The 26395-nt window shown below is 34.8% G+C and overlaps 1 protein-coding gene across 1 annotated transcript in view; it reads left to right on the forward strand.

The window, feature by feature from the left end:
* LOC115423493 (signal transducer and activator of transcription 5B-like) overlaps positions 1-26395 on the forward strand; it is a 172266-nt gene that overhangs the window by 107604 nt on the left and 38267 nt on the right. The window contains 3 exon segments of the mRNA XM_030140332.1: positions 11322-11459; positions 19065-19221; positions 25621-25710. Of these exon segments, the coding sequence (XP_029996192.1) occupies positions 11332-11459; positions 19065-19221; positions 25621-25710 (375 nt within the window). The 5' untranslated portion in view covers positions 11322-11331.

A 26395-nucleotide genomic window follows, 5' to 3' on the forward strand; every position in this document is an offset into this window, starting at 1 on the left:
AGTGTATTTATTATCAAAATTAACGCTAATGATGAAATAAATATTTTAGTGCAGCATGCAGTATCATAGTTTTTTTGTTTTAAATCAGGGATGTCAAACTCATTTTCTTCCGGGGGCCACATTCAGCCCAATTTAATCTGAAGTGGGTTGGACCAGTAAAATAATAGCATGATAGCCAATAAATAATGACAACTCCAAGCTGTTTTAGTGCAAAAAATTCAACATTCAATTATGCCAATATTTACATTTACAAACTATCCATACAAAAGTATGTGAATAACCTGAAAAATGAAATTTGCTAAGAAATGTAAGTACAATTTTATCAATAGTATGGATCGACTTATTATTTATAGGCTACCTGTGCATTACAGATCAGATCTACAAAGGCACAAAACATTTAGTAACAGGCAAAATATTGTTAAAATTTCACTTAATTTTCTATAGACATTTCAGGTTGTTCATATTTGTTCAGGTTATTCAAATTTTATTGTTAAAGGATAGTTTCTTAATGTAAATATTTTCATAATTTGAAGTTTTTTGCACTAAATCAAAGAGAAAAAATTGGTGTAGTCATTATTTATAGGTTATTATGATATTATTTTTGAGTTCGATGCCCCAACTTGCACTTTGCAAATTCATCCCGCGGGCCAGATTGGAAACTTTGGCGGGCCGGATTTGGCCCCCGGGCCGCATGTTTGACATGTTTAAATTATGACGTTGGCAATGAAACCCCTGAATTGAAGTGTCCCGATAGTTTTGTCCACACAGAGCTTGTTGAGGAAGTGTCATTTTTAACACTAACTGAACCTTTTGGGGTCGTTATTGATGAATCACACTGTCTCCTCCATCAGCATTGTCTATATTGATGATGTATAGATAATTTGCAGTACATTCAGTGCAGCACATTAACGGCTTAATGTAGAACATATTAGGTCATATCAGGCTTGATACTTGATTTTTTTTTTTTTTTTTTTCCCCAGTATATCCACCCACACTGTATCTATTGACGCTTCTGTTTCTTGATTGACCTTTGACCCACTATACTTATTGTGCATGGTTAACCTGTTCTGGCGGGGTTTAGAAGTGATCATTTTTACTACCAGATTAGCTCTACCACACTTTGTCGGTCATATTTACAACTTCTTTGAGTACAAGTTATCAGTACAGGTACAAAAAAACTTAAATCGTTGTAATAAATTATGACTGGATGTGCAGTTGATATCTTTTTCAGGACATATCTCTTAGCATCTGTGTGAACTATTATCGTTAAACTCGATTGAGTCTTTTAACCTCCTGAGACCCAGGAAATGTCAGCAAAGTAAAAGGTTTTTTTTTTTTTTTTTAATTAATTAAGTGCCTATATTGGAAACATCATGATGCAACAGTCTTTTCAGATGCGGTTTTTAAAATTTTTATGGCATGTCCTTTGTGGTGGACAATTTTCTTTTCTTTTTATTTTTTTGTATAAAGTTGTGAAACTCTTGTCCACAAATGTGGACAGAAAACCCAAAACTGGGTCTTAGGAGGTTAAAAAGCAGCTAAAAACCTTCTTGTCTAGACAGGCTTTCAGTCATGGGTGGGTTTTATGACCTTTTACGTTTATATTTTTATGCCTGTATATGTAGCGGTGTGTTTTTGTTTTGTTTTTTTTACTTCTGCTTTTATTGTAAAATACTTTGTGAAATCTTTCTGCAAAAAGTGCTATATAAATAAACTTTTATCATTATTATTATTGGTCCACAAATATTTAGCTATCAGCCTCCCAATAACATCTTCAGCTGTGCTTTAGCTTGGAAAGAATGTGTCCACTTTTATGAATGATGATATTTTGTTGACATGTCCAAGACAGCAGGAATGAGCAGCAAATCTGTTCAGTGGACTTTCCCTTTCGCCCTTTTAGCTCTCACTCACTCAACCTCCCATGCTTTTTTTGTTAACGCTGAAGACAGATAACTTCCACAGAAGCACCCATGGCTGACTCACTTCCTCCTTCTGCTCTCTCTCTCTTTTTTTTCTCTATCTTTTTTGCCTTTCTGTCTCAGGTTTGTGGTGCTCCTCTTTTGAGTTTCCTGCTGCTACATGGTAACGCAGAGCTGAAGGTGACAGGTAGGGCTTTTTTTTTTTTTTTTTTTTTTTTTTTTTTTTTACCTGCAGTAGACTTAATACTTACTAGGATGCACGTTGCAGCATTTTAATATCCTGTACTATAACACATCCTTTAGTTTTATTAGTGTGTTGTAGGTTCATAGTAGGGTATTTGTATTTTGGGGGTTAGTTAAGGTGAAACAGCTGTTGGAGGTGAGAATGTACGTGTTAATCCTTTCATGAAACCACTACCTTAAAGAGGCGTTAAAGAGACAAACAGACACATTTGTTTGCTTTCTTGCGACGATCAGTTTAAAGGTGGAAACTCCAGCTCGTGTGTTTACTGATACACATTTACATGTTGGTGTAGTGCAGTGTGGTACAGAAATGCACTCCTGCACCTTCACAGACAGATGTAGAAAAGGTTTTGTGCTCTTCCTGTTGTAGTCATCCTCCAATCAGCTGTTAGCATGAGGGCAGATTCTCTCTACTGATGCCCTGAGAGATAAAACATGCAGAGGTTATTCATTGGAAAAGCTCTTGATTGTCTTCAAATTGAGAAAAAAAAAAAAAAAAGATCTGATAATGCCTTTCATACACGAGTATGGAGCAACAATTAGGAGCAGTTTAGCTGTTGCATAATTCAGATCACCCATATCTAGACTGGTAAAGTACAATCATGAAAATAATAGTTATGATTTGATTCTGGGACAAGTTTCTATGAATCAGTCCAACTACTAAGTGTGGTTGGAGTGATTTCATGACGAAGATTTTTGAAGCATGATTCTAGATTCATGGATAAAAGAGATGAATCACACAACTTCTGACACCTTGATTTTTGCAGCGTGAATATGACTTTTTTCTAAAGCCCGTACTCTGGGCTGATGTCTGAAGACTGGCTAAGATAGTTTTTCTCAAATGGGGCTACGTGTACCCCCAGGGGTACGTGGAAGAAGGCTAGGGGTAGGGGTTGGCGATATGGAAAGAAATCATAACACGATAATTTTTTTCATATCAGACGATATCGATATGTATCACGATATAAGTCAAATCACTATTTTTTGTCAAGCTTAGATTTTCCGTTACTCAGAAGTTAGTTGTGAAGACATCAGAGAGACAGAGAGAGAGAGACCCCCCCCATCTTAAGATTTAGTGACCCCCATCTCATAAGCGTCCTAAGTTTCATTTTCAGTTTTATGGCCGTATGGTTTATGTGTATTAGTATTGTGGTAGGCAGGGACCGCAACCTCTCCCCCCCATCTATCGATCCATGCATACCTCTGAATTCAGGTCTGCAGGCGCCATAACTGACGTAAACTGAAAGTGAAACAACACACTGCAAAAATCAAGTCTTACCAAGTGTATTTTTCCGTTGGCATATTTTTTTTGCTTGAATTAAGCAAAAAAATCTTGAATTAAGCAGAAAAATCTGCCAATACAACAAGTGAAAATTATCTTGCTAAGATTTCTTGAAATAAGATTTTCAAGATCTGTTGTCTGAAAATAGGTTCTTATATCTCGCTTATAAGTTACTCTTTAGGTGATTATGTCTTTAAGTGTGATGAGATATTTTGACTAGAAATGAGAAACATACACTTGGTAAGAATTAGATTTTTGTAGTGCATGCTTTGACCGTCCGACCCCCAGCTCCTATGTCTCTGTTGTACGCCAGAACCAAAATGGTTCACACCCTACTTTTCAGTAACTCGGTCGCCCGAGTTCTGTCAAATTTTCTCCCAAGGGAACACCCTTTACCTGCCGCTGCAGCCCAAACATTAGTGTGTGTGCTGTGGCTGCTCTTACACCTGTGCTGTGTGCATCAACCTAACTTGACGTGGCTGTAGTGCACAGGTGTCAAACATGCGGCACAGGGGCCATATCCGGCCCATCAAAGGCTCCAGTCCAGCCCCTGGGATGAATTTGTGAAATACAAAAATTGCACTGACATATTAACAGTCCTTTTAGTTCAGCTTCCCCATTCAGACCAATTTAATCTCAAGTGGGTCAAACCAGTAAAATATGATCATAGTAACATATAAATAACGACAACTCCAAATGTTTCTCTTTGTAAATGTAAATATTTTCATATATTTACACTAGAACAAAGTATAATTTCCCAAAAAATGTGAATAACCTGAACAAATATGAACAACCTGAAATGTCTTAAGAGAAGTAAGTACAAGTTTAACAAGATTGTTTGTTATTAAATGTTTTGTGTGTTTGTAGATCCACTGTGATCTATAAGTTATAATGTACATGTGTAAATGATAAACTGAGGCAGAATATTGTTAAAATTACACTTGTTCTTTTCAGTTTGTTCATGTTATTCACATCTTTTGAAAGGATAGTTTGTAGATGTAAACCTTTTCATCATGTAAATTTACTTTTTTTGCTCTAAAACATACAGAAAATTTTGGAGTTGACATTATTTATATATTATTCTGTTATTATTTTACTGGTCCGGCCCACTTCAGATCAAATTTAGCGGAATGTGGCCCCTGAACTAAAATGAGTTTGACACCCCTGCTCTAGTGTGATTGGTTCGGTGCGGCACTGCTTAATTATGATTGGTTGTTCTTATGTCTATCAAAACATGGACGAATGAATTCTGTTGAAGTTGTGTCGAGCATGTCTCATATTTCTATGGAGGAAAAGTTATATCACAGTGTATACGTATCATTTTATCCCCCAGCTCTAGCTAGGGGTTACTTTTTTTGGAAAAATACAAGAAATAAATCATCACTTACTGAAGACAAAATAAGTGATGAGAATTAATGCTGAAAAATAAAACACAATAAATACTTTCATATAGTAAAATTGACACTCCTGACCTTATTTCATTTCATTATTTTCAAACAACTCGGAGGCCCCCTTACCCCCGGTGCCAGAATGGTTTGACCCAATGTGAACTCATGCCAAATTTCGATCAGCGTCTCATGTCAAGTGAGTGTCGGGTAAAACTATAGACTTGTGGTTAAAGTGATGCAGCAATGCACACATTAAGCACCATAGAGGCCCAGGGCAGAACCTCAAAAGTTTCGTCATTATATGGAGGATGCTGAAGCAAGAGGTGGGGGTACATGGCTAAAAAATATTTTTCAGGGGGTACTCAACTGTAAAAAGTTTGAGAACCACTGGGTTAAGATGATAGTGGTCATGTCCGCAGATGCAAATATCATATGAAGTGGATTGTTTTTTATTATTTTATAAGTCTGCATAATAAATAAGACCAACACTGAGCACTGTAATGAATCCTCACCCACTTCTTTGGACAATGAGACCCTCTAAACCAGGGGTCTCAAACATGCGGCCCGGGGGCCAAATGCGGCCCACTAAAGGTTCCAGTCCGGCCTCTGGGATGAATCTGCAAAGTGCTAAAATTCCACAGTCAAGGCTGTGGAACTCATTTACGTTCAGGTTCCACATACAGACCAGTATGATCTACAGTCAAATAACAGCATAAAAACCTACAAAAAATGACTCCAAATTTTCCTCAGTTTGATGTGAAAGAAATAATATCACATTATGCCTATAAATAATGACAACTTCAAATTTTTGTTTTTGTTTTCGTGCAAAAAAATAACATTAAATTAGGAAAATATTTACATTTACAAACTATCCTGTAACAATAAAATGTGAATAACCTGAAAACATTTGAACAATCTGAAATGTCTAAAGAAAATTAAGCACAATTTTAACAATTTTCTTTGTTCAAAGGTGTTTGTAGATCTGATCCATAATGCACATGTAGAAATGATCAGTTGAGGCACATTATTGTTAAAATTGCACTTATTTTCTCAAGAAATTTCAGTTTTCTCAGGTTTTTCGCATCTTTTTTTGTTTGGATAGTCTATAAAAGTGAGTATTTTCATAATTTAATGGGGTTTTTTGCACTAAAACAAAGACAAAAATTGGGAGTTGTCATTATTTATAGGTTACTATGCTATTATTTTACTGGTCCGGCCCACTTGAGATCAAATTGGGCAGAATGTGGCCCCTGAAAGAAAATGACTTTGAGACCCCTGCTCTAAACCCCTGTTGCTCCATGCTCCCCTTACCAATATCACTGTCCCCTCACCTCATCTGTTCTAGCTTCTCCCATCTGCTCCCATGACCATGCACTGGTCCTAAAAGACCTGAAAAAAGTTGATCAACATTGAAAAAAAAAAATTGGATTTTCCCAAGTTGTACCTAAATACCAAACAAAGGGAGATTGGACAATTGAGTGAAGAGTAATTAGATTAGAACTGATGGACAGACGGACAGTGATGGTTAATGACAAAGGTCAACTGTGACAAAAAACCACAAGACATCCAAACAAGCACAAGACAAATAGAGATAATATAAAGTAAATGTTAGTACGTGAAAGACCTAAGAGACTGTCCTTATTGATATTTCTCTAAATCATTGATGTCACAACATTCAACTATGCAATCTACTACTACAACATAAAGTGCAGATACTGTAATATAATGTGCAGTACTACATATAATATTCAATAATCTGTTCACATTCAGTCATTTCTCCTCATCTTCTGTGTTGATTTATTTATATTGTTAACTGCACTTTGCTCTGTTGTGTTTTCTGTTTTCAGTTTTGAACGCATATGGTCTGTTTTTTATTTTCTCTATTTTTAAAAGTGTGTGTTTTTAAATGTTCATTCACTATCGATACTGTGGATTGCAATTTCATTCATCATACCACGTTGAATGACAATAAAGAATCTTGAATAATAGACATAAAAACTTATAAACAATAACAACTCTACATTTTTCTCTTTGTTGTCGTGCAAAAAAAGAATTACATTGTGAAAATGTTTGTTTACAAGCCATCCTTTCAGACAAAATGTGAATAACTTATATATGAATAAGGAGAAACTTCTTAAGAAAAATGAGTGAATTAAAAAATATTATGCCTCAACTCATCATTTACATTTGTATTACAACTTGCAGATTGGAGTGGATCTACAAATGCACAAAACATTTGGTAACTGGAACTGAAAAACACATTATTTAATAGGGATGGGAATATATAAGAATTTAACAATTCCGATTTTATGATCACTTTTGCTTATCAATCTGATTCCTTATTAATTCTCATATCGATTCTCATTGGGTGAGGAAAAAAAAAAAGAGTACAAACAGGTTTGTTTGCATAAACTGTCTTTTATATTTCCATCCTTGCTTCGAAAATATAACATATACAGTACGCACAAATCGGCTAAAATTTACTTAGGGGGTCAAATCAGTGGCCATTTTTGTCAGAAAAAAAAACCCACAAGAAATGCATAGAACTGTGTTGAAATAATGCTAATACATTTGTGCACAGACTACTGATATTATTTGACAGTGGAAGCTCTATTTTCAGAAATATTGGATTTTGAATAGCACGTGTATGTGAAAACTTTTGCTGGTGGATGGACGTGACATTACCCATGATGCTCTGGTCAGTACCAGTACTTTATTAGTAATAAACTTATATACTTACTATTGCTAATTCTCCTCTTATTCATAAATGTTAGTATTGTGGATCTAAAACAATAACAGCTGACACAAAAACACAAAATGTGGCAGTGGACGGATGTGACATGGTTGTTACAGATCCCATCATACTGATGCTCGGCAGCCATGTCACCGTTTCCACAAATGATCCCTGTGCAAAAACTAGGATCATATTTATTTATTGTATAGTTTATCATCATACTAAAGAGTAAACTATACAGAATTGTTATTTCTTTATAAAAATGCTTGTTATTAGAAAACTGTTGATTTAAAAAGTGACGTGTGACATTCTTAATGTATGTATTGGCGTAACATAAGCAGGATGGATCAGCACCATACTCCATATTACAACCTGTAAAAATAAAACGTGATATGTAGGATATAATCTTGTAAGAAAAATTGGGGAATCTAAAAGAACAGAATATTTGTTTTTCAGGTCAATTCAGTTCAAATATACTTTGGCCATTTGTGACATGAAAATATAGCATTAATTGTGATGAAATTGGACATTTTTGACCTGAGAACATAGTTCATATGACCATTAACATGTTGCAACAGAACTGAAATCCTGTAAATTTGCATAACTTGCATTTACCAACACAAAGTTCCTTTGGGGATTCACTTCTATTGATTTCTTATGCACAAAGACAGAAATAAGACCTCTAAGCAAATTTTAGCTGAAATAATAAAAACAGATGACGCCAGGCCCAGTTCCAGATAGTGATATAGGAGGCAGCAATCAGGAATGGGGCACATGAGACAAATGCATCGTCATTTAATTTCACATGACATCTATGATAGAAATGTTAAAATGACAAAGAATCTGAATCTCAATCAGTCTAAAAACCCTGATCTTGGATGTTTTGGTTTTTTTTTTAATCTCTTTTGTTTTTGCTACTTAAAACACCATTTGCATGTGAACAAGAGGCCCAAACGTAGAGAAAAAATATCTGAATTAATTTGGACTGTGGATCAGTTTAATGTTATGAGTATGTGCAACTGTGTCTATAACTGCAGAACTTTAACAAAATGAAAACAAACTTTGACAGAGTAAAAGAAAAACACATACCAAAACAACCAAACAGAATACAGCTCTTACACCCACTTAGAAAGGAAATAAATCATGCTGCAAGTAAAAAAAAGCAAAAAATTATTTGAATTAGTTGAAAATTTTAAGTGCTGATTTAATAGTATATTACAATATGTTTCTGAGCTCATTGCATCTGTATAAACACATGTAGCAGGTCAATGTGGGCGCATGGGCACGGCTATAATGGTTCATTTTGTATCAGATATACAAACACACCCATGGGTGCACATCGTTTTTTGGTAATCAAATAAAAAGAAATATTGAGACCAGGTTATCACAGTTGTTCATTAATTTGATTAGTTATGCTGCTGGCTTTTCTGCGTCATTAGACAGACTCTGAAAGTTATTTGTGCGAGTCATGAGATCCTGTTCAATTTGCAGTAGTTTCTTTTTGTCTCCTGTTTTTATTCAATACTCATGACAATGTGCACAGTTCCAAAATTTCAATCACTGGCTAACTTTCCAGAAAGAGGAAATTAAAGACTATAAAAGTCTATTCAAGGACACTTCGCTCTAGGTTTTTAGGAGTTTTATGGAAGTAAACAAGTCGAACATGAATGAATTTAACCCTTTCATGCATGAATTATGAGACCCTTAATCAAGATTATTTTTCCTCTAGGCATTAAAAAACACTGCAATTGATTTTTTTTTTTTTTTTTTTTTGATGTGTGTATTACTGTTATGAAATAGACAGTTTATTTTTGATACGTATATATTATTACATTTTATGCAGGATTGGTTAGAATTTATTTTGACATGTAAGATTTGTTACGTTACTTTGAGGGACTGACTTGGGACTTTATGGTCAGAAAAAAAAGAAAAAGATGGTGTGTAAGATGAACTTCATCCTGTGGTTTTTTTTGTTTTTTTTTTCCTTTTTTTGTGTTGTTTTTGGTTTTAAAATGAACAGGAAAATGGCTAGATATCACCTCTTAAATTAAACTCTTCTGAGCTGTTTTTGTTGGTATCATTATATTTGTCCAAACAAATGTAGCTTTAGTTGTACCAGGCATTAAAATGAACAAGAAACTGAAGAAAACAAGGGTGGTCTGATGATTTTTTTTTTTTCTGCAACTGTATGTTCGTAATAAAGTCTATCTAGGTATCTACATGCATAATACGGCTATGAAATGTAGAGGTTTTTTTATGTGTTTATTACTGTTATGAAATGGACAGAGTTTATTTTTGATATGTATATATTTTTATACAGGATTGGTTGGAATTTATTTTGACATGTAAGATTTGTTACGTTACTTGGAGGAACTGACATGGGACTTTATGGTCAGAAAATGAAAAAGAAAAAGATGGCGTGATGGGATGGGAGAATGTAAATTGAACTTCATCCCACGGTTTTTTGAATGTTTTTTTTTTCTTTTTCTTTTTTTATGTTGTTTTTGGTTTTAAAATGAACAAGAAATATTGAACCTGAGGCAACAATTGCAATATTTGGCATTACATTACATTCTTTTAATCAAAAATCTAAAAATTTGATTGCCTTCACCACTCTTCTAGCTCGTAGACTAATACTACTGAAATGGAAAGATAAACAACCTCCAACTTTTAAATCTTGGTTTCTGGATCTTTTACATCATTTAACATTGGAAAAAATTCAGATATTCTATAAGAGGATGTGCCAATAAGTTTTTCAGTACCTGGCAACCTGTTCTAAATCACATAAAAGAGGTAGATCCCGCACTTATTCCAAAGTAGTCGTATTAATACAAGTCTGTGACTAATATCTGTCCCTTATTTATTTATTCATTTATTTATTTGTTATTATTTATTATTACTGTTGTTGTTGTTGTTATTATTATTGTCAATTCTTTTTTTTTTTTTTGGTGCAACAGGGTGGGAATGTTCATGGGTTTGGGTTAAAAAAACAAAAAACAACTGTATTATGCTTTTCTGTGACTAGATACGCAATAAAAACACTTTGAACAACAACAAAAAAATGAACAAGAAATTACAGAAAACAAGGGTGGTCTAATATTTTTTTCTGCAATTTCTAGATTAAAAATGAATGATATTTAATCGCGCTTACTCGAAATGAATCCACAGCAACCCTGAGATTAATCTGATTAAACATTTTAATCACTGTGACAGCACAAATTTAAAGTGAATTGTAGCGTACTACCTAGCTCTTTCTTTAAACACTGCTTCATAACATAGGCACTGATGTCATTTACATATAAATTGATAAACAAAAGATGCACACGTCATACAGAACCACCGACACCACATACAGCTACACACTAATGCACAAATACACCACAAACTTCCCGCGTACTCATATCACTGAGGTTTTTACTGACAGTGACTGTGCCACTTTTGAGAAGGGTGAGTGGGTGTGTTGACTGGAAACAAGCAGCGGTGACCCAACACCAAGTCCTCACGTACAGTAACATTCAGTGTGGAGAAGCTTGTTTGACACCTCAGCATTTTCAGAGGAGAGACACTCAATCACACAACAGACGCATCTGCATACAACAGGCTGCAACTGAAAGTGAAAGCTAGAAAATGATGTCATGTAATGTGACCTTAAGTGTGTCCTTTTCTTTTCTTGGTAGGGTACGCGTCTTCATTTCTTTTCTGACTTTTTTTTTTTTTCTTCAGCTGTTGTTTAAGTTGTTGGTATTTCCTGACAGGGTGTTGAAGATGGCAGTGTGGATCCAGGCCCAGCAGCTCCAGGGAGATGCTCTGCACCAGATGCAGTCTCTGTATGGTCAACACTTCCCCATCGAGGTGCGCCATTATCTGTCCCAGTGGATAGAAGGACAGCTCTGGTGAGTGTCTCTGCAGCGGGATGCATCTTTCAGTACACTAACCTCTGTTTTGCGCCTCTTTGATGTCTTAAAATCTGTAAATCGGAAAAAATTTGCTTAGAGGTCTTATTTATGTCTTTGTGCATAAGAAATCAATATTAATCAATAAATTTACAGGATTTCAGTTCTGTCGCAACATGTTGATGGTCATCTGAACTATGTTTTCAGGTCAAAAATGTCCAATTTCATCACAATTAATGCTATATTTTCATGTCACAAATGCCCACGTTATATTTTAACTGAATTGACCTGAAAAACAAATATTCTATTCTTTTAGATTCCCCAAGATTCTATACTACATATCACATGTTTTATTTTTACAGGTTGCAATATGGAGTATGGTGCTGATCCATCCTGCTTATGTTACGCCAATACATACATTAAGAATGTCACACGTCACTTTTTAAATCAACCGTTTTCTAGTAATAATAAGCATTTTTATAGAGAAATAACACTGGGTTACAAAGAAATGTTTTTTGCAAGTTGTCTAGGTTTTTTCAACTGAATTAGGACCATTTTGCACCGCTAAATCCAAAAATGACATCTGTTTTTCTCAATCTGGTCAGGTTTTTTTGCTAATTTGATTTTGAAAAATTTGACCTTCTCACAAAATTGATTACATTTTTGTGACTTTATCAGTTGATTTTTTTTTTTATATAGTTCTCACCCAAAATAGGTTTTAAGAGAAAAAAAAATCATTTTCTAACAGGATGTACAGGGTGGGGAAGCAAAATTTACAATGAACATTTAGTTGTTTTTTCTCAGCAGGCACTACGTCAATTGTTTTGAAACCAAACATATATTGATGTCATAATCATACCTAACACTATTATCCATACCTTTTCAGAAACTTTTGCCCATATGAGTAATCAGGAAAGCAAACGTCAGAGTGTGTGATTTGCTGAATGCACTCGTCACACCAAAGGAGATTTCAAAAATAGTTGGAGTGTCCATAAAGACTGTTTATAATGGAAAGAAGAGAATGACTATGAGCAAAACTATTAGGAGAAAGTCTGGAAGATACTATTAAAGAAGAATGGGAGAAGTTGTCACCCGAATATTTGAGGAACACTTGCGCAAGTTTCAGGAAGCATGTGAAGGCAGTTATTGAGAAAGAAGGAGGACACATAGAATAAAAACATTTTCTATTATGGAAATTTTCTTGTGGCAAAAAAATTCTCATGACTTTCAATAAACTAATTGGTCATACACTGTCTTTCAATCCCTGCCTCAAAATATTGTAAATTTTGCTTCCCCACCCTGTATATATTAAGTGTGACAAATTTTAATTCCTGTAAATTGGCTTATGTTTGCAAGATCTTCTAGTCGAAGCAATTTCATTCACCTGTAATATTAAAAAAACCATTAATCATAAATTGGCAAAAGTAAAATCTTCAGAACTCGTTTATTGCAAGAAATATGAAAGAATTTTGTATCATATGATGTGAAAATGCCCATAAATGTAAGCAAAAATGTTAAAAAGCCAATATGTAGCATAGTTAAGAAAGTTGACTTGACTGAGCAAAATTAATGTGATTTTTGGATTCAGCACACCAAAATTATCCTAAATCAGCTCAAAAAACTTAAACAATAAATTTGTTGTTGACCAGTGTAATCATTCTATATTGTTATTTACTCTTTAGTATGATGATAAACTATACAATAAATAATTCTGATACTAGTTTTTGCACAGGGATCATTTGTGGGAACGGTGACATGGCTGCCGAGCATCAGTATGATGGGATCTGTAACAACCATGTCACATCCGTCCACTGCCACATTTTGTGTTTTTGTTCAGCTGTTATTGTTTTAGATCCACAATACTAACATTTATGAATAAGAGGAGAATTAGCAATAGTAAGTCTATAAGTTTATTACTAATAAAGTACTGGTACTGACCAGAGCATCATGGGTAATGTCACGTCCGTCCACCAGCAAAAGTTTACACATACACGTGCTATTCAAAATCCAATATTTCTGAAAATAGAGCTTCCACTGTCAAATAATATCAGTAGTCTGTGCACAAATGTATTAGCATTATTTCAACACAGTTCTATGCATTTCTTACAACTTTTTTTGGACAAAAATGGCCACTGATTTGACCCCCTAAGTAAATTTTAGCCAATTTGTGCGTACTATTTGTTATATTTTCTAAGCAAAGATGGAAATATAAAAGACAGTTAATGCAAACAAACCTGTTTGTACTCTTTTTTTTTTTTTTTTTTCCTCACCCAATGAGAGCCGCTAAGAGAATTAATAAGGAATCAGATTGATAAGCAAAAGTGATCATAGAATCGGAATCGTTAAATTCTTATATATTCCCATCCCTATTAAATACTGTTTTTCAGTTCCAGTTACCAAATGTTTTGTGTCTTTGTAGATCCACTCCAATCTGCAAGTTGTGATACAAATGTAAATGATGAGTTGAGGCATAATATTTTTTAATTCACTCATTTTTCTTAAGAAGTTTCTCCTTATTCATATATAAGTTATTCACATTTTGTGTTAAAGGATATTTTGTAAACATTTTCACAATGTAATTTTTCTTTTTTTTTTTCGACAAAAATGGCCACTCATTTGACCCCCTAAGTAAATTTTAGCCGACGTATATATGGTATGTGGTATGTATTGAATATACCTGGACCAGTATCAGGGGAATAGATACGCTATCGTCGATGATTCCATAATGGAAACGGTTTGATGCTTATTTGCAACAGTTACGGGGTTAAATCATAATCGACCCCTGGACTAAAGGAACATGAATAATCCTCAATGTTTGCCTTGACTTTATGAATTATTCTTTAGTGCTCATGATTTCCATAAAAACACCCCAATTGCAAAAATATAATAATATGCAGAAATATGCAGCTCCGTCTGTTTAGAATAAATTAATAAAAAAGAGCAAAGTACTTGTCTTGCTAGAAATGACTTTGACAGAAACAAACGCATCCGGCTGTGGACGTTTTACCTCGATATCGATGATTTTAATCAATACTTGCTGGTTAAGTTTGTCCATTTTATTTGTATTAAAATGAATGTTTGTATGGATTTATGGCTGCAACTTTAACTTTTCACCAGATGAGGAGTAATAAGTCCTGACCTTGTTATAGGGGAAATATAAAAACCTCATAACTGGGATAATCATATAGAAACTTACAAAAATATGCCTACAGCAGGTCTTCCCGTTGATTTGAAACATTATCATTGTTAGTGCTGTCTGTGATATAAGACGTCCCATTTTATAAACAGTGTGGACTAATACATTATGCTGATGTGAGTGAGATCCTGTCCAGTTCTTTATTAACATCCAAATCTATAATGCAGATTACTCTAATGCACATTTGAGGATATTTTTTCAGGAAATGCTCCAACTTTATCTGACTCTGGATGCATCAGTCCACATTTTGTCATTAACTGAACAGGTATTATCTTAATTAACCATTTCATGCATATTGGTCACTACAGTGGACAGCTATTCTGCAGCTGTTCTCTTGTATATTCATGGATTTTATTGTTTTAGTTCCATATCAGTCAACACAGTGGACACCTGTGCATCATCCCATCCACTGTAATTCATACTGTTACTGTAACTTTGCTGTTCTTGATAAACCTGATCTGCACTAATATGTTTGAGTGTAAATCAATTGCTTGTTATTGTTAATAGACTGTAATTAACCATTTTTCTTAAACAGAAAGGTTTTTTTTTTCTTTTTTTTTTTTTGCATATTATCTCCATAAAATGAGTAATAACTAATATTAGAGTATGTTAAAATTTAACAAGCATTTTTTTAAAAAAAAATCATAGTTTTCACTCAGTATATCAGTAAATACATGTTTCTTTGCTTCAAAAATTAAATGCATGGTGTCCAGCTGAGTGGATATTTTTGAAACTCCATGAAAAATAGGTTCTTAAAAAAAAAAAAAAAAGTCGATCGCACTGGTTTTTTTTCATGCTTAAAGAGGAATAAAAACATTTGGGAAAAATATCTTGATTAGGGTCAAAACACGGTATTCAAAATCTTTCTGATGGGACATTTTAGAAACAATTTGACTAACATTTTTACTTTTGAATTCATTTTTGCTTTAGTTGGACCATAAGGGATTATCCAAAACAAGGAGCTACTTTGTATTGAAATAAATGTTGGAATGGCAATCAATTAAAGTTCACTCTCTGACTGGACATTACTGTGTTTTGACCCATTAAGGTTCTCATAATTCATGCATGAAAGGGTTAAAAATGCCAGTTATAGTCGATAATTACTCAGATATATGTCAAATCAATATTTAATTAAGCATAAAGGCTGATTTTTATCTCGGATTAAGAGAAACCAGACAGTTCCTTGCAGTTCAACATGATTATTTGTGGTCAGGAAGTGACAGATATTTCAGAAATCTAGAGGTGGACCATTGAAAACTATTATCATGATGAAAAAATTGATAAAATCAAGTAAAGTGTAGATGACGAAGCAAACAAAACTAACCCTGTGGACAAAATAAAACATTTATTGCAATGTCACGGTAGAGCGGGTCGTCCAATAACAAAGGTTGGCGGTTCGAACCTGCTCTGTCCGAGTAATGTGCTGTTGTGTCCTTGGGCAAAACACTTCACCTTCCTTGCCTCCACTCACACTGGTGTATGAATGTTTGGTGGTGATCAGAGGAGCCGTAGGTGCGAATTAGCAGCCATGCTTCCGTCAGTCTGCCACTGTGGCTACAGGTGTAGTTTACCACCACCAGAGTGTGAATGAATAACAGATCCACTGCAAGACCTTTGAGTATGTGTCCATAGAAAAGTGCTATATAAATCTAATCCATTATTATTATTATTTTTATTATTATGATTATGATTTTTTTTAAAAAAAGAACTTTTTCCATTTACTTAAAATGGGTGAAATTTCACATGTTTGTAACAGCAAAACTATTGGTTGAATTCATACCAAATTGAGTTTATAGATTGTCAGTGACCCAGAATAGGTGTGATTACATTTTGGGAAAAGTAGGTCAAAGTTCCAATTTTTTTATTAATATTTTAAAATATTTTTTTACTTAAAATGGGTGAAATTTCAAATGTCTATAAAAACATCAGTTTTGCTTCAATTTACTTCAAACTTGGCATATATATATATATATATATATATATATATATATAGAGAGAGAGAGAGAGAGAGAGAGAGAGAGAGAGAGAGAGAGAGAGAGAGAGAGAGAGAGAGAGAGAGAGAGAGAGAGAGAGAGAGAGAGAGAGAGAGAGAGAGAGAGAGAGAGAGAGAGAGAGAGAGAGAGAGAGAGAGAGAGAGAGAGAGAGAGAGAGAGAGAGAGAGAGAGAGAGAGAGAGAGAGAGAGAGAGAGAGAGAGAGGAGAGAGAGAGAGAGAGAGAGAGAGAGAGAGAGAGAGAGAGAGAGAGAGAGAGAGAGAGAGAGAGAGAGAGAGGCGGACATCAGCACACACATAGACATCATGACATCAGCTGGATTGATGCCAAAATAAGATGCAATACGTGCAAGGGGCGGGGTTTGATGTGCTTGGCACCACTTGTTTTTGAGAATTTTTTCAACATTTTTTATTGTCATGGAAAAAATCAAGGTTAATGACATTATCGTATTTGGTTCCTTTCCCATATGTAGCAAAAAATAATAAAAATACAAGAAGTATATGTAAACTAGAAGCACTTGGAGAGCGCAGACCTCCGCCAAGGCAGATCAGTGCCCCGGATTTGGATGCAAATTTCAGGAAATGTTGATACTGGCACAAGGAACAAAGGATTAAATTTTGTTGGTGATCGGGGGTGGGGGGGCCACTGATCTACCTTGGCAGAGGTCTGCTCTGTCTTTTCTAGAAAAGCACTCGTAGAGCGCAGACCTCCGCCAAGGCAGATCAGTGCCCCCCCACCTCCCCCACCCCCGATCACCACCAAAATTTAATCATTTGTTCCTTGTGCCAGTATCAACATTTCCTGAAATTTTCATCCAAATCTGTCCATAACTTTTTGAGTTACCTTGCGCACAGACAGACAAACAGACAAACCAATGCCGACAACATAACCTCCTTGGTGGAGGTAAAAATACAAGAAAAACACGTACTGTGAAAGAAACATGTATTTTGGAACATTAGAACATCATTTTTAGAACATTAGACCAACATAAGTGCTGATCCACACACCTGTCCACATCCACATTATCCCTTTGAACATCATTCCTTACATTAGTACCATTACTTCATGGTACCTAACAAAGCAGGTACACTCACTGTTCATGCAGAGGTGGACCTTACAGACCCTGGAGACCACACTGGACCTCAGATTGTTGCTTCACTGTAAATGGTGCTCTCACTGTCTTGTAATGTGTGCGGAAATGACCAAAAATAGTCAGTTGTGGCAACTGGTCTGATGTATAATTTGCAAAGAGTGTGTCGGTTTTGTCATACTCAAACCGCCTGTTTGTGTTGCCTTCCCTGGTTGGAGTCCTTCTGTTCGTTTGTGTTACATTCACATTCTCCTTCATGCTTGTGTGTTTTGTGTTCATCTAAGTCAGGGGTGTCAAACTCACTTTCTTTCAGGGGCCACATTCAGCCCAGTTTGACCTCCAGTGGGCCGGACCAGTAAAATAATAACATAATAACCTATAAATAATGACAACTCCAAATTTTTGTCTTTTAGTGTAAAGGAAAAAAAAACCAAAACATTAAATTATGAAAATACTTACTTTTTATAAACTATCCAAACAAAAAAGATGTGAATAACCTGAAAAAAATGAAATTTCTTAAGAAAAATAAGTGCAATTTTAACAATATTATGCCTCAACGTATCATTTCTACGTGTGCATTATGGATCGGATCTACAAAGACACTAAACACTGAGTAACAGGCAGAAAATTAAAATTGTACTGAATTTTCTTTAGACATTTCAGGTTATTCATATTTGTTCAGTTTATTCACATTTTATTGTTACAGGATAGTTACCTCCGCCAAGGAGGTCATGTTTTTGCCAGGGTTTGTTTGTTTGTTTGTCTGTCCGTTAGTGTGCAACATAACTCAAAAAGTTATGGACAGATTTGGATGAAATTTTCAGGGTTTGTTGGAAATGGGATAAGGAAGAAATGATTAAATTTTGGTGGTGATCGGGGGTGGGGGGGCCCACGGGGGGGCCACTGATCAGCCTTGGCGGAGGTCTGCGCTCTCCGAGTGCTTCTAGTTTGTAAATGTAAATATTTTCATAATTTATTTGTTGCGCTAAAACAAAGAAAAACATTTGAAGTTGTTAATTCGAGATTTTTTTTTGCTAAATTTAAGATTTTTTTTTTTTTTTTGGCTTAATTCAACATGTTTTCCTTAATTCAAGCTAAATTATTATTTTTTTGCTCAATTCGGTTCAAGCCTGTGGAATTTTTGACTTTGCAAATTCATCCCACAGGCCAGATTGGAACCTTTGGTGGGCTGCATTTGGCCCCTGGGCCGCATGTTTGACACCTGTGAACTAAGTCCTCTGTGTGCGTATGTGTTGTGTAGAAAAATGCCAGGTCTTGTTCATCCATACCCATTTCCACATGCGTACGTCTGCATTTGTGTCACCAGGGACGCCATAGACCTGGAGAACCCACAGGAGGAGTTTAAAGCCAAGCGTCTGCTGGACTGTCTGATCCAGGAGCTGCAGAACAAGGCCGAGCACCAAGTGGGAGAGGACGGCTTTTTACTGAAGATTAAACTGGGACACTACGCCAGCCAGCTCAAAGTAAGTGTTTTGCTTTAGTCATAAGAACAGCACTTAGTCGGGGAGCCAAAGTCTCAAAAATGGGTTGAAACTGTCTGCCATACTTTTTATTTGTTTCTTTTTGTTAATTTTGATCCTAAGGACCAATAATTGGAGGGTCTGCTCTGCTGGAAATATCGCAAAAAAAAACTGTGGCCTTGTAAGTGTATGTGCCCCTCATTTTTTTTATTTAAATTTTGAAAAATGAAAATTCTCCTTCAGTCCTCAGTGGGCTGGGTAAGCTGTCAATAAATGCATTCCAGATGCAAAAAACACATATGGTGACAACTTTAAATGAAAAAATAATTCTTAAAACACATTTCTGTATGATTTTGGCTCAATTTAATGCAAAAAAAATTAGGCGTTTTCTCACTTTTTTCCCAATATTTTCAACTTTACTTCATTGGCAATCAACTATTCCCCCAAGTTATGACATCAGCCAATATGCCATTCTTTTCACCAAACAATATACTCATTCCACAGAAAAAAATTATAAAAATCCAACCAAAATCAATGGATCTGTGATGATTTCTCTACTAGTTGGCAATACAGGCCCAGAACCTCAATAGAATTTTAAGCTACTCTCAAAATTCTGAAAGACAGAAGACCAGGTGGGCTGGTTTTGTATGTTTGACACCTGTGGATTAGAGGGTTGATCTCAAACCTCAGTACTTTGACAGTCACTACAGTATCAATAGCATTTAGTCTGAATACAACCCAGTTTTATAAGAACTACCTCTCCTTCTGCCTGTCACGGACTATAAATTTGTCTAGATTTCAGTTAGAATTCCTTGCTTTCTTAAAAATACAGAACACTCGTTTATTCCAACTCACATACATGCTTATGTCTGTGAATTAAATAAAGACGATGATTAAATAATGAAATAAACATAGAAATCTGCTCCTACTTTAGCTTTGAGAGTCAGATTTCTATCCTTGGAATCAGTTCAATAAAACACATCTCCATTGTTTTATTCATGCGATGCTAAAATGCCTGTTTCATTCACAGCTTTTATAATTTAGTGGTGCTGTAAAGGGCTACACATTTGGTTGAATAATGTAGAAATGCAACGCTGCCATTTAAGGGTCTGGATTTAGGAGAATTTAGGTGAAAAAATTGCATTAATTGAAAGAAATAACCACACTTGATTTTAGGAACTGTGAATACATGCAAAATGAAACTTAGAACATGCTAGTTTAAAGGGGCTTTACTATTTATTATTATTATTTATTTTATTAACTGTGCAGATACACACACACACACACACACACACACGAGCAGACCCTCCAATTATCGGTCCTTAGGATCAAAATTAACAAAGAAAGCACAAATTAAAAGTATGACATATCATGTCAGGTTCAATCCATTATATTGAGCTTTTAATACTTTGGCTCTCTGACGAACTGCAAACCAGAGAATAAACAGTGTCAATTTTGTAATTTGTGCAGCTCTTTCAGTAGCCTGTTTCATCAGCCAAGCAAAACAAATCCAAAAAGCCTCTTAATCAAAGTCTAAAAGCCAGTATGGAAAATAAATGTTGCATTTGGGTGTTAATGTGTCAATTGACTTATCGGCTAAAGAGATTTTCTTTAAAGTAGCACCTATTAAGCAACAAAACAGTCAAAAATACTGCAGAAAATCAGATCATAAAACGGTTACATTTCACCTTCCTTTTGCTCTGGCTTCATTCTCCTTTCATTTTGACTCTCTACAGTGCGACAAGATGATAAGCAAGTGGTCAGGACTCAAACGTTTGCTTTGGCTGTAATTCTTAGAAAGAGACCACTGAGCATAAACTGTTTAAGAGCAGGCTGCATCCACCATGAGGCGAACAAGAAGAAAATGAGGAAAGTGAAGGCCTCGGTAGCCAGTCAGCGCTGCTATTTATGATGCACTCCCTGCTTATAGATCTGTTCCTTTTGTTTATCCTCTTCTCCCTCCTCCTTTAACCCAGACAGAGAAACAGGGGGATGGCTGACTGTGCAAAATAAACCTAAATCCTGAATTGCAACCATGCTCTGTAGGAAATAAATACTGCAAAGTGGGAAAATGTTTCCCACAGGATTTTTTTTTTTTTTTTTTTTTCTCTTAATTTGCTTTTATATAGGTTAGTCTTTAACCCTTTCATGCATAGTGGTCACTACAGTGGACAGTTACTCTACAGCTTTACTCTTGTATATTCATGGGTTTTGTTGTTTTAGTTCCATATCAACCAACACAGTGGACACTTATGCATCATCTCATAAACTGCAATTCATACCATTATTGTAACTTTGCTGTTCTTGATTGGTTCTTGAGTGGAAATCAATTGTTAACAGTTATTTTTTGCATATTACAGGGTGGGGAAGCAAAATTTACAATATTTTGAGGCAGGGATTGAAAGACAGTGTATGACCAAGTAGTTTATTGAAAGTCATGAGAATTTATTTGCCACAAGAAAATTTACATAATAGAAAATGTTTTTATTCTGTGTCCTCCTTCTTTCTCAATAACTGCCTTCACATGCTTCCTGAAACTTGCGCAAGTGTTCCTCAAAAATTCGGGTGACAACTTCTCCCATTCTTCTTTAATAGTATCTTCCAGACTTTCTCGTAATAGTTGTGCTCATAGTCATTCTCTTCTTTCCATTATAAACAGTCTTTATGGACACTCCAACTATTTTTCAAATCTCCTTTGGTGTGACGAGTGCATTCAGCAAATCACACACTCTTTGACGTTTGCTTTCCTGATTACTCATATGGGCAAAAGTTTCTGAAAAGGTATGGATAATAGTGTTAGGTATGATTATGACATCCATATATGTTTGGTTTCAAAACAACTGACGTAGTGCCTGCTGAGAAAAAACAACTAAATGTTCATTGTAAATTTTGCTTCCCCACCCTGTATCTCCATGAAGTGAGTAATAACTAGTATTAGAATATGTTAAAATGTGAGAAAACATCAGATTAGCTGCATTAAACATGGTTTCATTTCACTGTTTTCATATCACTTTATGATATTGGGTTTTAAATACATGTTTCTTTGCTTCAAGAACAAAATTCATGGTGTTGCTGAGTGGACGTTTTTGTAACTCCATGAAAAACAGGTTGATTAAAAAAAAAAAAAAAAAAAAAAAATCCAATCACATTGTTTTGTTTTTTTTTCATGCCTAAAGAGGAATAAAAACACTAAGGAAAAAAAAGTCTTGATTAACGTTCTCATAATTCATCCATGAAAGGGTTAAAGAACTAGAAGTATTTTTCTGGGGACTTCTATTTATTACAATATTAACCTCTGATTTTTGTGTAATTGAGTGAAAATCTGGTATCTTCCTACATTTCATTTAGTGATCATGTAGATTCACAGGATAAATTCTATTAAAACAGAGAAAATTGAAGAAAAAGTGAGTTTTTCAGCAAATTTATTAAACGCTACAGATATCACTTTTGAGCACTGATAGGAAGTCATATAAGGACTTTCATTTAATTTGTTGTGTTATCCTCAAATGAAAGTACCACCCACTTCTATTGGCAGATTGATCTCCTGCTTCAAGACTCTAACAACCTCAAAAATTCAACTTGTTATTGATTCTTGAGAGAACATGCCAGAGAGCTACAGTTCCATCGGTCCTATTTTTATAATTACTGTAAGATAGCGATGTATTCAGATGCTCTTAATTTCTATCCATACGGCATGTTTACTCCCAGTTGTCCCCTTCTATTTAGTCTTGTATATTGTTGATTGTTTTCTTATTAGAGAGATGTGCATAAAATCTCTATTCTGTTCTCTAACACAACATTTATTCAGTCACAACCTTCCCTTGTTACACATAATAAACAACCCACCTCTGCAAAGACTTATAGACCATAGATTATATAAAGTCCCCTCTGTACATTATCCATTGCACGTATGGGAGCAGATAATATTTCAATATTATATAACTCGCTGCATACTGAAGCCGTACAGCTGCCGTTCTGCTATGGTGTTATATGATGAATTGACATGGCGTGGGGAATTGAAACGGATGTATTAACCCTTTCATGCATGGTGGTCACTCCAGTGGACAGATATTCTCCAGCTGTTCTCTTATATATTCATGGGTTTTGTTGTTTTAGTTCCATATCAACCAACATAGTGGAGCTTATGCATCATCCCAAACACTGCAATTCATGCAATTACTGTAACTTTGCTGTTCTGGATAAACCTGATCTGCACTAACATGTTTCAGTGTAAATCAATTGCTTGTTATTGCTAATAGACTGTAATTAACCATTTTTCTTAAACAGAATGGTTGTTTTTTTTTTGTTTTTTTTTGCATATTATCTCCATAAAATGAGTAATAACTAATATTAGAGTATGTTAAAATTTAACAAGCATTTTTTTAAAAAAAAAAACATCATCGTTTTCACTCAGTATATCAGTAAATACAATTTTCTTTGCTTCAAAAATTAAATGCATGGTGTCCAGCTGAGTGGATATTTTTGAAACTCCATGAAAAATAGGTTCATAAAAAAAATGTCAATCGCACTGTTTTTTTTTTTTTTTTCATGCCTAAAGAGGAATAAAAACACGTGGGAAAAATATCTTGATTAGGGTCAAAACACAGTATTCAAAATCTTTCTGATGGGACATTTTAGAAACAATATGACTCACATTTTTACTTTTTTTTTTTTTTTTTTCTTTTGCGTATTACCTCCATGAAGTGAGTAATGACTGAATATGTTAAAATGTGAAAAAGCTCTTGATAAACCTGATCTGCAGTAACATGTTTAGTGTAAATCAGTTGCTAATTGTTATTGGACTGTAATTAACAGTTTTCTGAAACAAAAATTTTTTGGTTTTTTTTTTTTTTTGCATATCCTCCTGAAACCCAGCAATGTATTTTGTCTTCTGTGGGGGACAAAAGTTTGACAGTTTTACTTAAAAAATGCTGTGCATTGCAAAGGACATTCCATTAAAAAATCAACCAATCAATAAAAATAATTTTAAAAATGCATCTGAAGAAACTGTTGCATTATGCAGTTTCCAGTCAAGACAATTTGTTAATGTAAAAAAGCTAAAATTGTCCATTTCCTTGATCTCAGGAGGACATTATCTCCATGAAATGAGTAATAACTAGAATTAGAGTATGAAAAAATGTGAGAGAAATTCAGATTAAGTGGCATTAAAATGTTTTTATTTCATAGTTTTCACACAGTATATCACTTTCTGATAATGAGTTTTAACCCTTTCATGCATGAATTATGAGAACTTTAGTCAAGTTTTTTTCCCAGTGTTTTTATTCCTCTTTAGGCATAAAAAAAACAATGCGATGGATTTTTTTAGGAATCTATTTAATCATGGAGTTACAAAAATGTCCACTCAGCTGGACACCATGCGTTTAATTTTAGAAGCAAAGAAACATGTATTTACTGATATACTGCGTGAAAACTATGAAATAAAAACATTTTTAATGCTGCTAATCTGATGTTTTCTCACATTTTAACATACCTGCATGGAAATAATATGCAAAAAACAAACAAACAACTTTTTGTTTAAAAAAACCAAAACAAAACTGTTTATTATAGTCTAGTAACAATTAGCAATTTTTTACACTCAAACATGTTCCTGCAGATCAGGTTTATCTAGAACAGCAAAGTTACACTAATGGTATGAATTGCAGCATATGGGATGATACACAAAACAACAAATCCATAAATATACAAGAAAACGCCTTTGATCAGCTGTCCACTGTAGTGACCGCTATGCGTGAAATGGTTAAATACATGTTTCTTTGCTTCAAAAATTAAACGCATGGTGTCCAGCTGAGTGGACATTTTTGTAACTTCACGAAAAATAGATTCATAAAAAAAATTTCAATTGTATTGTTTTGTTTTTTTTCATGCCTAAAGAGGAATAGAAACACTGAAGAAAAAAAATTGACTAAGGTTCTCATACTTCATGCATGAAAGGGTTAAATGTACTGTATGTCCTAAATTTCAGTTTGAATATAGCAGTAATATCGATGCCCAGCGCTGACCTTAACATTTCACCGTCAACAGGAAACAACATGAATAGCACCAGTCACCTGAAAGTGAAACAGCACCTCATTTACTGTACCTATAAGTGAAAAAGATTACTGTAACACAAAACTACTCAAACCCTGGTATGTGCGTGACATTGTGTATGTGTGTGTATGCTAATTAGTCTGGGTCTCATGTCTCTATATGAAGTGCGCCGTGCTCCAGAGACGTGCCTCATTAGGCTTGTGTAATGGGTTTTTAGTGTGTCTGCCGTGTCGGTTCCAGAATTTGGCGAGCTTCCTTGATGCGACTAAATTGGCGAGTCCTGTGTGCAGTGGCTGCTCCGCTCGTCAGGCGCTAACAGGCCTTAACACGGCACATGTGCTCCTTCTCTTTCAGAGCACGTATGACCGCTGTCCTCTGGAGTTGGTCCGATGCATCAAACACATCCTCTACACGGAGCAGAGACTCGTCAGAGAGGCTACAAATGTGAGTACAGAGCATATGCTGGAAAAAAAATCCACATCTTACCAAGTGTATTTTTCTCATTTCTAGTCAAAATATCTCATCACACTTAAAATAAGACATAATCACCTAAAGAGTAACTTTTCAGTGATGTATAAAAACTTATTTTTAGACAGTAGATCTTGAAAATCTTATTTCAGTTCTTAAATGTCACTGAAAAGTTACTCTTTAGGTGATTGTCTTATTTTAAGTGTGATGAGATATTTTGACTAGAAAAGAGAAAAATACACTTGGTAAGATTTTGATTTGTGCAGTGTATGTGTAAGAGTAAAACACATGCAGAGACACACACTGTAAAAATCCTAATCGTCAAGGTCAAGGTCAAGGTTACTTTATTTATACCTGTAGGTAGATTTGTTTTGCGGTCTAGGTGATTGCCTTGGCATTACAACAACACTTACATTGAGCACGCAAGACAGGCACTTGATCACGCTTACAGACAGGACAAAACAAAAAACAAAACAGAAAGTGCTCAGTGTTCCACCATTCATCGGTATAGCAGCATGGATAAGTAAATAAAATAGGTGAGATCAAATAAATAAAAACAAGATGCAATAAAACACAATAAAAACCAGAAAAGATAAAACAGATAAAACAATAAAAAGAATTCGGGATAAAAACCTGAGTAAGAACATACAAATAAATAAAA

Source organism: Sphaeramia orbicularis, chromosome 8, assembly GCF_902148855.1.
Source record: "Sphaeramia orbicularis chromosome 8, fSphaOr1.1, whole genome shotgun sequence".
NCBI lineage: Eukaryota > Metazoa > Chordata > Actinopteri > Kurtiformes > Apogonidae > Sphaeramia > Sphaeramia orbicularis.